General features: G+C 39.9%; 1 protein-coding gene across 3 annotated transcripts in view; it reads right to left on the minus strand.

Annotated features, from left to right (window-relative positions):
* LOC117718049 (pleckstrin homology-like domain family B member 2) overlaps positions 1-12,512 on the minus strand; it is a 42,557-nt gene extending 30,045 nt beyond the window's left edge. For all 3 annotated transcript variants that reach the window (XM_034515546.2, XM_034515545.2, XM_034515544.2), the window contains exons 1-4: positions 12,402-12,512; positions 10,185-10,313; positions 2,499-2,654; positions 1,373-1,483 (exon numbers count right to left, since the gene is read on the minus strand). In XM_034515546.2, the coding sequence (XP_034371437.2) occupies positions 1,373-1,483; positions 2,499-2,654; positions 10,185-10,313; positions 12,402-12,497 (492 nt within the window). In that variant the 5' untranslated portion in view covers positions 12,498-12,512. The remainder of the gene's footprint in view (positions 1-1,372; positions 1,484-2,498; positions 2,655-10,184; positions 10,314-12,401) is intronic.
* Between the last annotated feature and the right edge of the window lie 1,461 nt (positions 12,513-13,973).

Raw genomic sequence — 13,973 nt, forward strand, 5'->3', positions numbered from 1 at the left:
AGTATTTACTGTTGCGTATGTCTGTGAAAGGGCTTCAAGTACATTTTATCAAAAAGGTAGAACCACAAATGTGGAATCCATGAGTAAAGTGAATCGGCTTGAAATTTTAGCCCAAAGTTGTCTCTCATGTCTACAATAGTGTCTGTTGGAATGTTGATGGAGACTGAAAGTCATCTTTAGATCTATTATGGGGGAAAAAAACTTTTCCCATATATAAACCACAATTTTTATAATCAAATTGAATTGTATTTGTTTTTAATGTGGAAACATGCTGTCTTCGAGCTCCTTGGCTCATGTGTAAAAATCTATCATTTAGACATTTTTGGTTTTGTCTTCCCCTTAAAATTTCAACAAGTGCGTAAAAATACATGTTAGTGTCCAATGTAAGTTGTGCTTCTGGATATTCCATACAATACAAAACTTGGCTAGAGGGAGTCCTGATGGCAACAGAGTCTGTCCCACAGAGCAGGGCTGGGCAAGGGAATTACATTTCCGTTCGGAGGTTTCTGGGATCTAAAGCAGCAAGAAGAGCTGCTGAGATTTGTGTGTAGGCTGCAAAGGCCCTCGGTGGTCTAATAACTTTACAGAAAGGATGCACTCCCTTTATCCTCAGCAAAAGTAGCTGAGAAGAGAATGCACACTTTCTGTTGGCGGTACCATGGTCCACCTCACTCTGAACTCCACTCTGCCCCTGCTCCCTGCTTCAGGTCCATCATATATTTCTGCTACCCTGTATCATCTTCCCAGGTAGTGGCATGCCATCAGTTTTAGTGTCTGATGTTTTATCCCTAAAATCATATCAGGGGCTATATCCAAAGTGGGGCTACCATTTGTTTTCAGTCTTTGACCTAAGAACAGTTTTAATGAGTGACTTAATTGGGATAGATAAGAACATGGGCCCATTGGAGGATGCTGGAGTCCATCTAATCAAGCCACATGGAGTATTTCCAGATTCAGCTAAGTCAAACAAACTTCAACATGACATTTACGAGGAAGATCCCCACACAAACATTTGGAGTTGGAAACACTTGAATACTTAAGCCAAAGTATTCAACAGCAGGATAAAGAACAGTTTCTCTTAAATCTACCACAAGTTGTTAGAATATCTTTAACTACTTGAAGAAAAGTGTGATTTTTTTTTCAGGAACTAAAAGAAAGTACAGATTGGCCACAGTTCATACTGTGGGTGTTGAAAGGATATTACGAAAACCTCAGTATCTGAGTTTTAGCTCATCATCAGAGAGTACTGTTACCAATGTGGAATATTACATAAAAAGTGGCTACAAATGGCGTTCTCAGAGTATAAAGGCATAGCACCGAAAGAGGCAGCCTTCCCCCAGCTGGAAGCTGCTGCTAAACGGGAAGTACTCACTCTTTGGAGCATCATGATTAGATTGTTCTTCTCTTTCACAAAGTGATCTTGCTCCCTCTGTGCCTGCTGAACGATGTGACTGGCTTGCTTTTTCAGTGCAGAAATTTTTTCCTGGGAGACAAAAGTAATCATCGAGAGATGTCCATTAGGCAATCAAAAGTTTGTCCTGGCCAAGGAAGAAGTAGGTCTTTAGAGCCTGAATAACCTGCCCACATTTTAGTTGGCAGTGCACCACCATGATCACCTAAGGATAAGAAGCATTGACTTCTGACAGACCAAGCTCAACTCTTCTTGACTGACGGCCAATGCAGTTCACATGACTTGAAAAATTATTCTGAAAGACTCAGAATTCAATAGGGATACTTGTTTTAGGGCATCAGTTGATTTTTTTATTTGAACATGAGTTGATTTTTCTGAGCATGCTTGTCATAAAAAAAATTAGAATTTTTTCATTAAGCCATCAGTCACTTTCTCTGTCCTTCTTTCCATCAATTTTATCCCTCACTTTTACCAAATTAGTACAATGTTATAGGTTATGATTATAAATTATGGAGTAAATGTTAAATTCTGGGCTGGGCATCCAGGAGTTTGGAGCTAGGTGGGGTCCATAGTAAACAGAATGATTTCCTACTGGTCTGTTGCTAATGGTAACAGGTTCCCAGCATTGAGAATTATTAATCAACAGGAAAAAAATACCTAAATAGATTTTGTTCATATAATTATTCTAAATCTAGTTACTTCAACTGGCAGAGGAAGTGGTTTGAAACAAATAGCTGATTGTCTATGACCTGTGGTTTTGTGTGTGTGTGTGTGAGAGAGAGAGAGAGAGAGAGAGAGAGAGAGAGAGAGAGAGAGAGAGTAAAATAAGGGGGGAGAGTGTATCGGTCATAAATACCTCTGTAACATTACATTATAACAGCTACTGTACAATGCCTCAGCTTATATAGTGCAGTGTGCCCTTTGTCATTTGGTGCAAGCCAGATGTGTCATATACAAAAGGATATTCAGATACAGAGACAGACAGAGCCTGCAGTTATATGAATGACTACATCAACGAGGATGATTACTTTCCCACGGTTAACAGTAAAGTTTTATTTCTCACATCAAGCATCACCTGGCAAATTACCTTCCTAGCCACGATGTTCCGCTGATATTCTGCCACTTCCCGCAGGAGCTGTTGAGTCAAATTCTCTTTTTCCTCATCCAGACGGCTCTCATGCTCAAGCTGCTGGAATTCCAAGTCTTCAAAGTGTTTGCTCTCAACATCCAGCAGGTCGGCATCCTGTGGAGGAGACAGAATGAAAAGAAAACACACTAGAGAGGCTGCAACCTTTTCAGTGTGAAGGAAAAACATTTAAACGTACTCCTACTCACGACAATACCAATGCCTGGTTCAGCACTGTGGGGGCTAGAACGAGGGATGGCAATAAACCTAGCTGCAGCTTCGAAGGAAAAGATCAGTTTGGGTTTTTTTTCTGCATATGCAGAAATTTTTCCTTTCAAGCCAGTAGATGGCTTCAAATGGACAGTGAAATATAAAAATACTTTCACAGACAACCTAAATATTATTTGCAGACCAAATAGTCTCTTAAGAAAATTATTGTTTCTCATATTTTTCATATGACATATAATATAAAATAATAAATTAAAATAGCTTACAAGTTAGTCATAAAGTACATCAGAGGTTTTTAGGGGGATGCATGCACCCCAACTGCAATAATACTGGGGTATAAAGAGGAAAGAGTAAACTTCCTTTATGTTTAATGTTTTGGTGTTTATTTTTCTTTTCAATTTTGTTTTTCTTATTTCTTCTGTTTTTCTTCCCTTGCTTTGCCTCTCTCTTTCTCTCTTTCTCCTCTTCCTTTCCTTCCCTTTCCCCTTTCCCTCCCCCTCTCCCTCCCCCCCCACTCTTTTGGATAGGGTCTCTTTGTATAGCTCCAGTTCACCTGTAGCTCGGCATCCTCCTGCCTCAAACTCCACAGTGCTGTGATTACAGGTATGTGCTACCTACTTCAATTCCTTCAACTGTTTTCTAGTGCACACACAGGAGACAAATATATACATAAGTTAAATATATATAGTAATATATAATGTTGAGCAGCCATGCAATAAATGTTTATTTTACTTATTATATTATATTATATTATTGACTATATAGTATAGAAAAGGGATACAAGTTCAAGAAACCAGCACCTGAACTGAACTCTGTTGAGGATAATGTTACTTTAGGTTCAGCAATTGTAGCCAATGGAATAGTCTGGCAAGGAAAATTAATAACAAAACCTACACCTGAATGGAGCCGTTAACATGTGGGAAGCCTCTGATCGTTCTACGATTTGCTATGAATGCACAACTCTCTAAAAAATAATAATAATAATTTGGAAGGCTGAAGAGATGGCTCGGAAGTTAAGAGCTCATATCACTCTTCCACAGGTCCTGAGTTTGGTTCCCAGCACCCATGTTGGGCAGCTCAGAATGGCCTATAACTCCAACTTAGGATGGATCTAATACCCTGTTTTGGCGTCTTAGTGCCCCTCTACACACATGCACACACCCACACTCAGACATGGACATGCATATTTTTTTTAAAAAAAATACATCTTTTTAAAAAGGCATCTGGAGAGCAAGATTCTTTCACTGAGCCTTTATGGATCTGATACAGTTGTTCAAAAATCTCTTTATTGCAAGAGTGGTGCTAAAGCTCTCACCAGGAACAAAGGGAGAGTGTGCAGTCTAGCTTTATGTCAACATTCCCCAAGCTAGAGTCATCTGAGAGGAAGAAACCTCAACTGAGAAGATGCTTCCCTAAGATTGGGCTGTAGGCAGGCCCTTAGGGCATGTTTTTAATTAGTCATCGAGGGAGTAGGGGACATCTTGGGATGGTAGTTCTGGGTTAGAGAGTAGGGGACACCCTGGGATGGTGGTTCTGAGTTCTATAAGAAAGCAGGCTGAGTAAGCCAGTAAGGAGCAGTATGCCTTCAAGACCCCTTCATCAGCTCCTGCCTCCTCAGTGGACTTTGACTAGTGATAAGCAACCCAAATAAACCCTTTCCCCCACGTGTTGCTTTGGTTATGGTATTTCATTATAGCAATAGTAACTGTAACTAAGATAATAATTCAAAAAGTTATGTACCACTACCTCATGAATAACATTGATGACAGATAAGGAAGGTAAAAAATGATGGAAATGAATAGGTGTTCTTCAAACTCTGAAAGTTCTTGAAAACAGGAATGAATTCATTCACACACTGTTTTTGTGTTGGGGGTTGGGACACATTGTGTAAATTATTCATGAGTCCATTAAAAATTCCTGTACTTTTAGACCATGACCAGAATTCCAAATGTGGTCTATGTTTAATATTTTAAATCATAACTCATAAATAATATTTGGCTAAAAGTAAAAGTCAGTTGGCTGCTGTTACTCTGCAGAGCCAAGATATTTAGGACATTTTTTGTTACTGTTGTTCAATTCAATCAGTAAAGAGATTTTAAAATAAATTGTATGTCGCTATGTGATTTCTCTTCTGGGTTTTATTCATTGATAAAGTATGATTTTTATTTTATTCAGTTGGACTCTTTCTCTCTCTGCAATCAATTATATTCTAGAGAGGAGTCACAGAAAACCTATTAGTTGCCATGAAATTTGAGGTAAAGCTGTACCAGTAAGGGTATTCTGCTAATGCTCACTGGCTTTATGGAAGCACAGCATAAGAAAAACACAATTTGTAAAACATTCACATTGGGGTGTGGTCGCCAGCACTAGGGAGGGTGAGGCAGAAGGATCTTGAGTTGTAAGATTCTGACTTGGGAGGAGGGGTGTGTGTGTGTGTGAGAGAAAGAGAGAGAGAGAGGGGGGGGGAAGGGAGGGAGAGAGGGAGGGAGAGAGGGAGACAGAGGGAGGGAGGGAGGGAGGGAGGGAGGGAGAGAGAGAGAGAGAGAGAGAGAGAGAGAGAGAGAGAGAGAGAGAGAGGGAGAGAGGGGGGGGAAGGGAGGGAGAGAGGGAGGGAGAGAGGGAGGGAGAGAGGGAGACAGAGGGAGGGAGGGAGGGAGGGAGAGAGAGAGAGAGAGAGAGAGAGAGAGAGAGAGAGAGAGAGAGCATAAATCCATCTAGGACAAATTTTAAAAAGTAAACCATGAAGATGTTTTAAGATATTGTGAATACATATACAGAATCACTAGTTTATCTAGGGTAGCTCAGTATCTTGATGTAAACTTCAAATAATATTTTCATTTTATCAGAGACTTCTAAAGGAATTGCTTACTTACAGGAATTAAGAGAGAATTAAAATGTGTCTTCAACAAAATGTCTTCTTGAAATAATGTACTAAATGATATATTTTTTCATACAGGTAATATATAATCAAATTCTCAAGATCTTCCAATTAAACTTAATTTGGGTTAAAGGTAATTAAAATTTAAAAAGTTAAAGTCTCCACGTTGGCTTGTGAATCATGTTTTAAGTGTGCCTATGGCTCACAGTGTACACAATGCTAGCCAGCTGCTTGCTCCATACCTGGTTAATACAAAGCACTCTGAGAGACAGCAACAAGGTTACCCATTGGTTTGTAGCAATTATTTAAACCACTGGATGAAAATAAAAGCATACACGGTAGAAAAACTGACAGTGCAGCTAGGCCCAATGCCCAGATTCTGTCAGGGTGGCCATCTCCTCAGGAACCTAAGACATCATCACACGTTCATATAAACCCTGAAAGAAAAGCTACGAGTTGAGAAATAAAAGCCTTTAAAAAATTAGATAATGCGATTTTGGGATGGGAATTTGAGACAGGCATAATCTAACTGAGACAGAGGAACAAACACAGATAGCTCTCAGCCAAGTATGTGAGCTGAATGAAGAATGTAACAAAACTTTCACTCACTGATAGACATCCTAGGATCACATCCCTGTACTGGTTGGCAGGTGAAAGGACAACCAGAAGACAGCTGCAGCGAGAAAAATTGTGTGCCATTCCATTTTTTCCTTTTTCTTTCTTTCTTTCTCCTCTCTCTGTTCTTTCTTTCTTCTTCCTCTCTTTCTTTCTCTCTCTCTCTCTCTCTCTCTCTCTCTCTCTCTCTTTCTTTCTTTCTTTCTTTCTGATTTGTGTTTTACTTATACATTATTTTGGAGATATCAGAAATATAGAAGCCCTTCTCTCTTTTTTTAAGTGTATTATCTGATAAATTTTATGTAGATTTACATGGAAATTTTAAAAGTATACATACTATTGAAACAAAAATTTCACTCATAAGGCTTGCGCAATATTACAGAGTGAAGCATTATGATCACAAGACAGTTCAATGGCTGCAGGTATGACAAAATTGAATTTGACATTCCAGTTTTGTAAAATGTGGGTAGGATTGGTCCAAGTAGGATATGTTCTTCTAGCTGGGCTGCCTTGTCTGGCCTCAGTGGGAGAGGATGGATGTGCCTTGTCTCACCAAAGATTTGATGGGTCAGGGTCAAGGGATACCTAAAAGGCCCCCACCTGCTCAGAGGAGAAGGGGAGGTAGATGGGGGGAAGGATGAGAGGGGGTGACTGGGAAGGGGGCAGTGAGCAGGATGTAAAATAAGTAATAATAACAACAATAACAACATTTTCAAAAAGTCACACTTAATAAAGAGTTGGGCCATTCAGATTTTGTTTGTTTGTTTGTTTTGTGTTTTGTAGGATAATGATTTTTTAAGAGTTTATAAGGCAGACATTTACAAGTAGATCCTGAGGTTTTCATTGCCAATAGAGGGAGAGAAAGGAAAACAGATGTGGTAAGGTTGGGCATGGTTGTCAAAACAATCCTGTGATGGGTTAAGCCCAGTTCTGGAGGCAAACCGAAATGGGCTGTGGGGTGTGTAAATCTTTCTCCATATCATGCAGAAGAGGCAAACGTTCCTCGAGTTTTTCCAATATGGAAAGAGGTAATTGTGTAGCCCTTCCCTGTGACATAGAAAGACAGTGAGGTCCACATGAGCTGATATCTCTTCTTAGGACTATGGAAAAGATAGATTTTATAGCCAGTGATGGATCAGGAAACTCCCAGTTATAGGTGTCACTGCATAGAATATTTTTAAAGCTAGAAAACCCAAATCAACAATCTAGAGCAGTGGTTTTCAACCTCCCCGATGCTGCAACCCCTTTATATAGTTCCTCATGTTGTCGTGAGCCCCAACTATAAAATTATTTTTGTGGCTTCTTCCTAACTGCAATGTTGCTACCGTTCTGAATTGTAATATAAACATCTGATATGTGACCCCAAGGGGTCATGACCCAGAGGTCGAAAAGCCACTGATATAGAGGAACAGTTACAATCAACAGTATTAGAGTACTGTCCCAGATAGGTGTCTACCTCATCCACTTTAACAGCAGAAACTATCCTGGCAAATAAAAGGTAGTCTTAATCCTAGTTTTGTCTTCTTCGCTGAGAGCTGCCCAGGACTGGCAAGCCTTTCAGGACTAAACGCCAGCCAGTACTAAACATGTCATCATCTGCATGTTTCCTCTGTCTCTGAAGCAGTGGTTTAGGTGTCCCATCTGCACAAGTTGCTAGACCAAGTCAATTCAGCCCGGGGTTTTCAAGGCCTTGCACGGCTTGAGATTATGCTTCTCCTATCTATTTTCTTTTTATTTCATGTGGCATGACATCTAGTGGAAGCTACTTGTAAGAAACTAGACTATGGCTTTAGTTTTATGCCTTTGGGAGCTCTTGCAGTCTGGAGATTCGTTGTGACAGCACAGGAAGTCCTTAATATGAAAGAATTTTCTGTGAGGTGAGAGGTTAAGTCAAGAAACTGGTGAAGAGCCGGGCGGTGGTGGCGCATGCCTTTAATCCCAGCACTTGGGAGGCAGAGGCAGGCGGATTTCTGAGTTCGAGGCCAGCCTGGTCTACAGAGTGAGTTCCAGGACAGCCAGGGCTACACAGAGAAACCCTGTCTCGGGAAAAAAAAAAAAAAAAAAAAGAAAGAAAGAAAGAAACTGATGAAGAGTTACAGACACCAAAGGAACAGGATTGTGAGATCTCTGACGAGAAGGTGGGCACAAGCTAATGGAAGGGCCTATGGTCAGAATTTTCCCTCTGTTTGGAGAAGATGAGGAAGGAGTCTGTAGGTGATGGAGCCACTGTTAGTATTGTTTCCTTTCTTTCGTTGAGAAGATTTTTACACATATATAGATTTATGATTCATCCAAAAGAATCATATTACGTAAATAGCAATTAGTGATATTAACCACCTCGAGTGAGTTCCTAATAGAACCAAGAAGCAAGGCTTACGAAGAACACAGGTTCGTGAACAACTAGAGGAAAAGAAGAATAAAATACATAAGCATGCTATGGACCCAGACAAAAATCATGAACGTAGTGCTAAATCATTATAAATAAGTAGAAAACAACACAAGAAATGAGTATAATGTTTAACATTCCCATCGCTTGTGTGAGCTGACACAAAACATAATTACAAACTAAAACAATTTCACAAATATTAGTCTCTTTGAGATTATTTTTATCACAAAGTTTTCAGAGAAGTGTGATATAAAGAGACAGGCAGTTTTCTTTTTTTGGCAGTGATATCAACCTTAGAGAATAAAATAAGTGAAGGGGAAAGAAAGCTTGCAGAAACATTCTTTAAATAATATCATAAGAAATAAGTGATGCTTGTTATGCTGCAGCTTAACTTGTTTGCATTGGATACTTTTTAATATTTGTTTGTTTGAGACAAGGTCTTGCCATGCAACTCTGGCTGGGTAGAACTCACTAGCGGCCTCTATGGTTCCCAGCATATGGCGCCATGTTTAGCTTCTTAAGATTCTTTCAACCTCTGAATTATATCAAATGGTTTTTAACTGCAATTTCTCGTTTCCTAGCAACGTTTCCAGAGATAACAAATATTTCTGTAATAAAGGTCACAGAAATTTTTTCAAGACTGAATTTTCTACTTGCTCATTCTTACACAGTACACGCCAACCTTGAATGAAAGACGCCTTTTTGTCTACTCGTGTGAAATCATAAATTGTTACTCACTTAAGACTAATCACTATTCCTGTGATTCCTTGAGGGGTGCAGGGCTGTTAATGCTGACTTCCCAGGGATCACTATTGATCCGGGCTGCTGGTTCCGAGATGATTCAGTTGTCAAGATACTATTAAATAATATGTGGCTCTGGCAGCATTTGTGAATTATCCACTTACAAAGTCTCTTTTCAGAAAGTAGCTGCATGGCTCTGTTAGACCTTGCCAGCACTAGGGAATAGGAGAATGAGCTGCTAACACTGAACTAATAGGTCCATGCTCTAAGATCCATTTGAAAGTTAAGATATCTGTATGAAGATACAGGAGGCATTTGTAATACTATGCGTCTTTGATTTGCTGGTTTACTGTTGCCATCATGCTAATAATTTCAAGGTCTCTAAACAGGAAGAAATGAGACAATAGTTGAGATACAGTGGTACAAACAGAATAGGGCAATTTTTAAACAAGATTTTATGCTCTTAAAAAAAATCAAGCTAAGAGGAAAGACATTCAAGGACAAACAATACTCACGATACAGTATCGGAAGATGTCAGTTGATTTAAATGCTACAGTCTTGGTGGCTCCAGAAACATTTTTGTGTTATGAACTAGAGACAGTCCCAACAAGAAATTTTTCAACCAATTAACAGAGAATCATATATATTGTTAGCATGCATATTTATGTTTTTAAGGATCTAAAAAACTAGATCTTAGGCAAACATATACTCTGTTAAGTAGTAAGTCACAGGTAAGCGGAACTTAATAGCAAAGAAAAAAACAAACCGAACCAGCGGTGCATTCCTGTTTGCTACTGACCCTCTTGAGTTGTTGCTGTAACTGCTCCCTCATGGACTCAGGACAATTGTCCAGCTGGGTCTTCTGCTCGGAGTACAGCTCCTGAAGCCTCTCTAGCTTTTCCCTTTCAGCATCAAGCTTTACCTTCTCCTGAAGTTCAGAAATCAGAAAATAGAAGGATGGGTATTAACCTTCACACCCCAGACAGGTGCTAGCGAGCATCCCCAGTGGTGGCAACAAACAGGCACAAGCATACACTAGGAATGAACAAACAGAGCTTGTTAGTTGTTAGGGCAAAGAGATAAGAACAGAATGGAAGATCCTGCCTTCTTCAGACAGCCTCCTTCACCAGGTACTGACAACCTGCCATTATTTCTTCATTCCCTCCTGCTACCACATATGGGGGGGGGTGGATTGGGGGAATGCAAAGGATGAGCAACACTGGTCCACGGTCCGCAAGGAACAAAAGCGATGCCAGCTACATCATATGCTATCCAGGCCAAGAGTCCTATGTCAGAGAACTGGATGAAACCGGGGAGCTGTTGATTTACCTTTAAGTACCCTCATGATCCAAACTGCTAGAGCACTTGCTATTTCGGGAAATTTCTTGTCTGTTCTCTAGTCAGAGGTGCTCTAGGCTTGCTCCTGGCCACCTTTTCCTCACTCTGAAATGGTTCTAGCAATGGGGAAAGCTCAGAGATGAAATGAGATAATCCAGAGATAAGATCTAACGAGAGAGAGAGAGAGAGAGAGAGAGAGAGAGAGAGAGAGAGAGAGAGACCAGGCTGATTCAAGCAGCAACAGAAGGGGATCAAGTAGTTTGGCAACAATGCTTAGACACTGACCCTGCAGACTCAAGCTTCCTTACAATGATACCTCTCCCTGGAAAAGACAGGACAGGAAAAAAGGAAGGAAGGAAGGAAGGAAGGAAGGAAGGAAGGAAGGAAGGAAGGAAGGGAGGGAGGAAGGGAGGAAGGGAGGAAGGGAGGGAGGGAGGGAGGAAAGAAGGGAGGAAGGGAAGGAGGAAGGGAAGGAGGGAAGGAGGGAGGGAGGGAGGGAGGGAGGGGACCAACTGTGTGAAATAAAGGATCCCAAATCTGAAATGAGAGATCCCAAAATCCAACAGAGAAAAGAGGAAAGTGACTCACCCCATTTGATATAAGTGGTAATACTGCCTGCAGTGGTGGTGCGGCCCCACAGAGCCCCTCTTGAATTTCACTCCACTTGAAGGGGAGTTTAGGCAAGAATCTTTCCTATTTAACTTTCAGTGTAAACAAATCCACTGAGATTTGGCCATCATCAGTAAGTTAAATGACTTAAGTATACCTTTTCTGACACAAATGATCCCTTTAAAAGGATGAAGATTTCAAATAGCCCTGTGAAATTGCCTTTTCTGTATTTTTTTTTAAATATAAAACAGACACGATTTCCTGCATAAAAGCATACCTAGATTTTTGAAAAAGATGTTAATGTTCAAATCTAAAATTGTGTGACATTAGCACCCATCTGGGTAGAGGCAAGTCTCTCTCTTTTTTTTTTTTTTTTTGGTGATTTTTAATTTCTAAGTTATTTTACCAATGCATTTTATTTTCCTCAAAATAACTGAACCCAGTAGTCATAAAGTCAAATGGGGAAGACTGTCCCATTTATCAAGCTAGAATAATTCTAGCATAGAATAATTCAACAGCATTAACAATGTACAAGACAGTTCTCCCAGGTTTCTGCAGTTCATTTGCTCACTGCATGACTGTAGAATGCCAGCTCACAGTTAGAGAAGCTGTTCACAGAGAACCCATCAAGTCTGCTAGGTTTAGTCACTCATTTCAGAACCTACATTGGTCCCTTAATATAAACAGCAATACACACACTTGCTGATCTCTGGCTAAGAAAATGTTATTTCCTGTGATTCAAAGACAGCGACACAGTAAAATAAGCGTATTCAAAAAAGAGTTCTATTTCTAAATGCCAGGTCATCAGACTGAGCAGCAACTGTAGCTGTAGATATAAGATTATAAAGATTAAAAAAAGACTATGCATCATAATTAAATACTAAAGGGGCAAGATCTACCAGGTAAGGTTGTTCTGATCCGAAAGAGTGATGAGATATTCTGTAATATGAAAGCCACTGCCCTCCAACACAGGTCTCTGACCCAAAGACATTACCAAATCATTGCTGTATATGTTCAACATTTCAAATTGTTAATAATAAACACAAATAAACTTGTTGAAAAAAAATACCTCATGTTTACACAGTGCCTTCAGTCTCAGATGCTGGAAGCGTTTCACAATTCCATACAAGGGCGAGGTTAAAAGAATTATGCAAGCAGGCACCATTAGAACCTTCTGCAGCTTCACGGTGTGTACCAGGAATGTTCTGACCACTACTTAGGTCCCAGAGCAAACGCTCACTGGGGCCCAATGCCAGGGCAAAGGAAGCGAGAGGGGAAGGATGCGGGGAGGAGGGAGGATTAGCGGCAGGTGGGCTCAGACAGATCACAGAGGTGAGGTCAGTCGCTGCAAGCCCTGGGTAGGACAACTTGGAGCCAGAAAGAAACTAATATTCCTCTGCTCTATTGATAGAGAGTGTGTGTGTGGGGGGGGGAGGGGGGGAAGACTAAGAGCTAAGGCATTACCTTCCACAAGGAAGGAAACCAGTATTCCAGAGTTCCAGGATTCTTGCTTTTCACATGTAAATTATTAAAATGGAGTGTCCTTCCCTCTCCCAGGTTTAAGAAAGTAAGGGCTCTGTTCTAAAGACTATAGACATAGGAGCATTTTTCCAAACACCAAAAGTAGAACTGAATATAATGTTTTCAAAAAGATTTGTTTCTCTTTTAAGATTTAAGCCTATTTTTAAGATTGTTAAATTGTAACAAACTTTGCTCCATTTAAAAATAAAGTTATATAAAGATAGAATATTCTCCAGCAAAAACCCAGTTTACAAAAGGACAGTCATAAATCCAAGAATAGAACAGTGTGACCTAAGAGGCTGACTGTTCCTTAGGGACCTTTGTTCTAGGTTTGCCTTGTTTGCTGGTGAGGCATGGGCAAAATTCAGCTAGGTCCTGCCTGTTTTGAACATTTAAGACAGATCTTCTGAAAGTTCCCTACTCATAAAGTCAATGGTAAGTTAGTTACGGATAAATTAGAGGAGAAATCAGTGTACAAATGTTGGCATGATCAATTAATCATTAATCAATTAAGTTACTTAATTAAAGTAACTGCAAGAGATTGCTTCTGAGACCACCAAGGTAAACAGAGTCCACATATGTTCAAACCTTTTATAAAATGGTGTAGCATCTGCATGGAACCCACTTGATCTATCTGCATGGCTTAAATCATCTCTAGATTACTTTTTATACTTAATACAATGCAGATGATGTGCAGATAGTTGTTATATGGAACCGGGCAGGGAATAATGACAAGAAAAGTCAACATGCGTTTAGGACAGACATTTGTTGTTGTTGTTTTAAATATCACTGACTCTGGATTAGCTAAATCTGTGGATATAAACTTCAAGGATGCAGACACCTGGCTCTATTTGTCTATTTGCAGATGATTTGTTCGTTCACTTAATAAAGATTCAAAGAGCACTGGGGATAAACAAAGGGAGTGTTGCTCATTGTCCTTCCACTGAAAAATGCTTTCAAACCAGGGGTTCACTCCTCTGGGTTAGTCACTGGGATAACACAGCAAGGATTTGCTGATCCTATTTCCAAATCTTGTCTTGGTCACTACTACAGAGTTATAAGACAAATGAAGGAACATTTAAAAAAAAAAAATCTCCTGTTTTTGTCCATGTTGCCAGGT

The sequence above is a fragment of the Arvicanthis niloticus genome, chromosome 12, assembly GCF_011762505.2.
Source record: "Arvicanthis niloticus isolate mArvNil1 chromosome 12, mArvNil1.pat.X, whole genome shotgun sequence".
NCBI lineage: Eukaryota > Metazoa > Chordata > Mammalia > Rodentia > Muridae > Arvicanthis > Arvicanthis niloticus.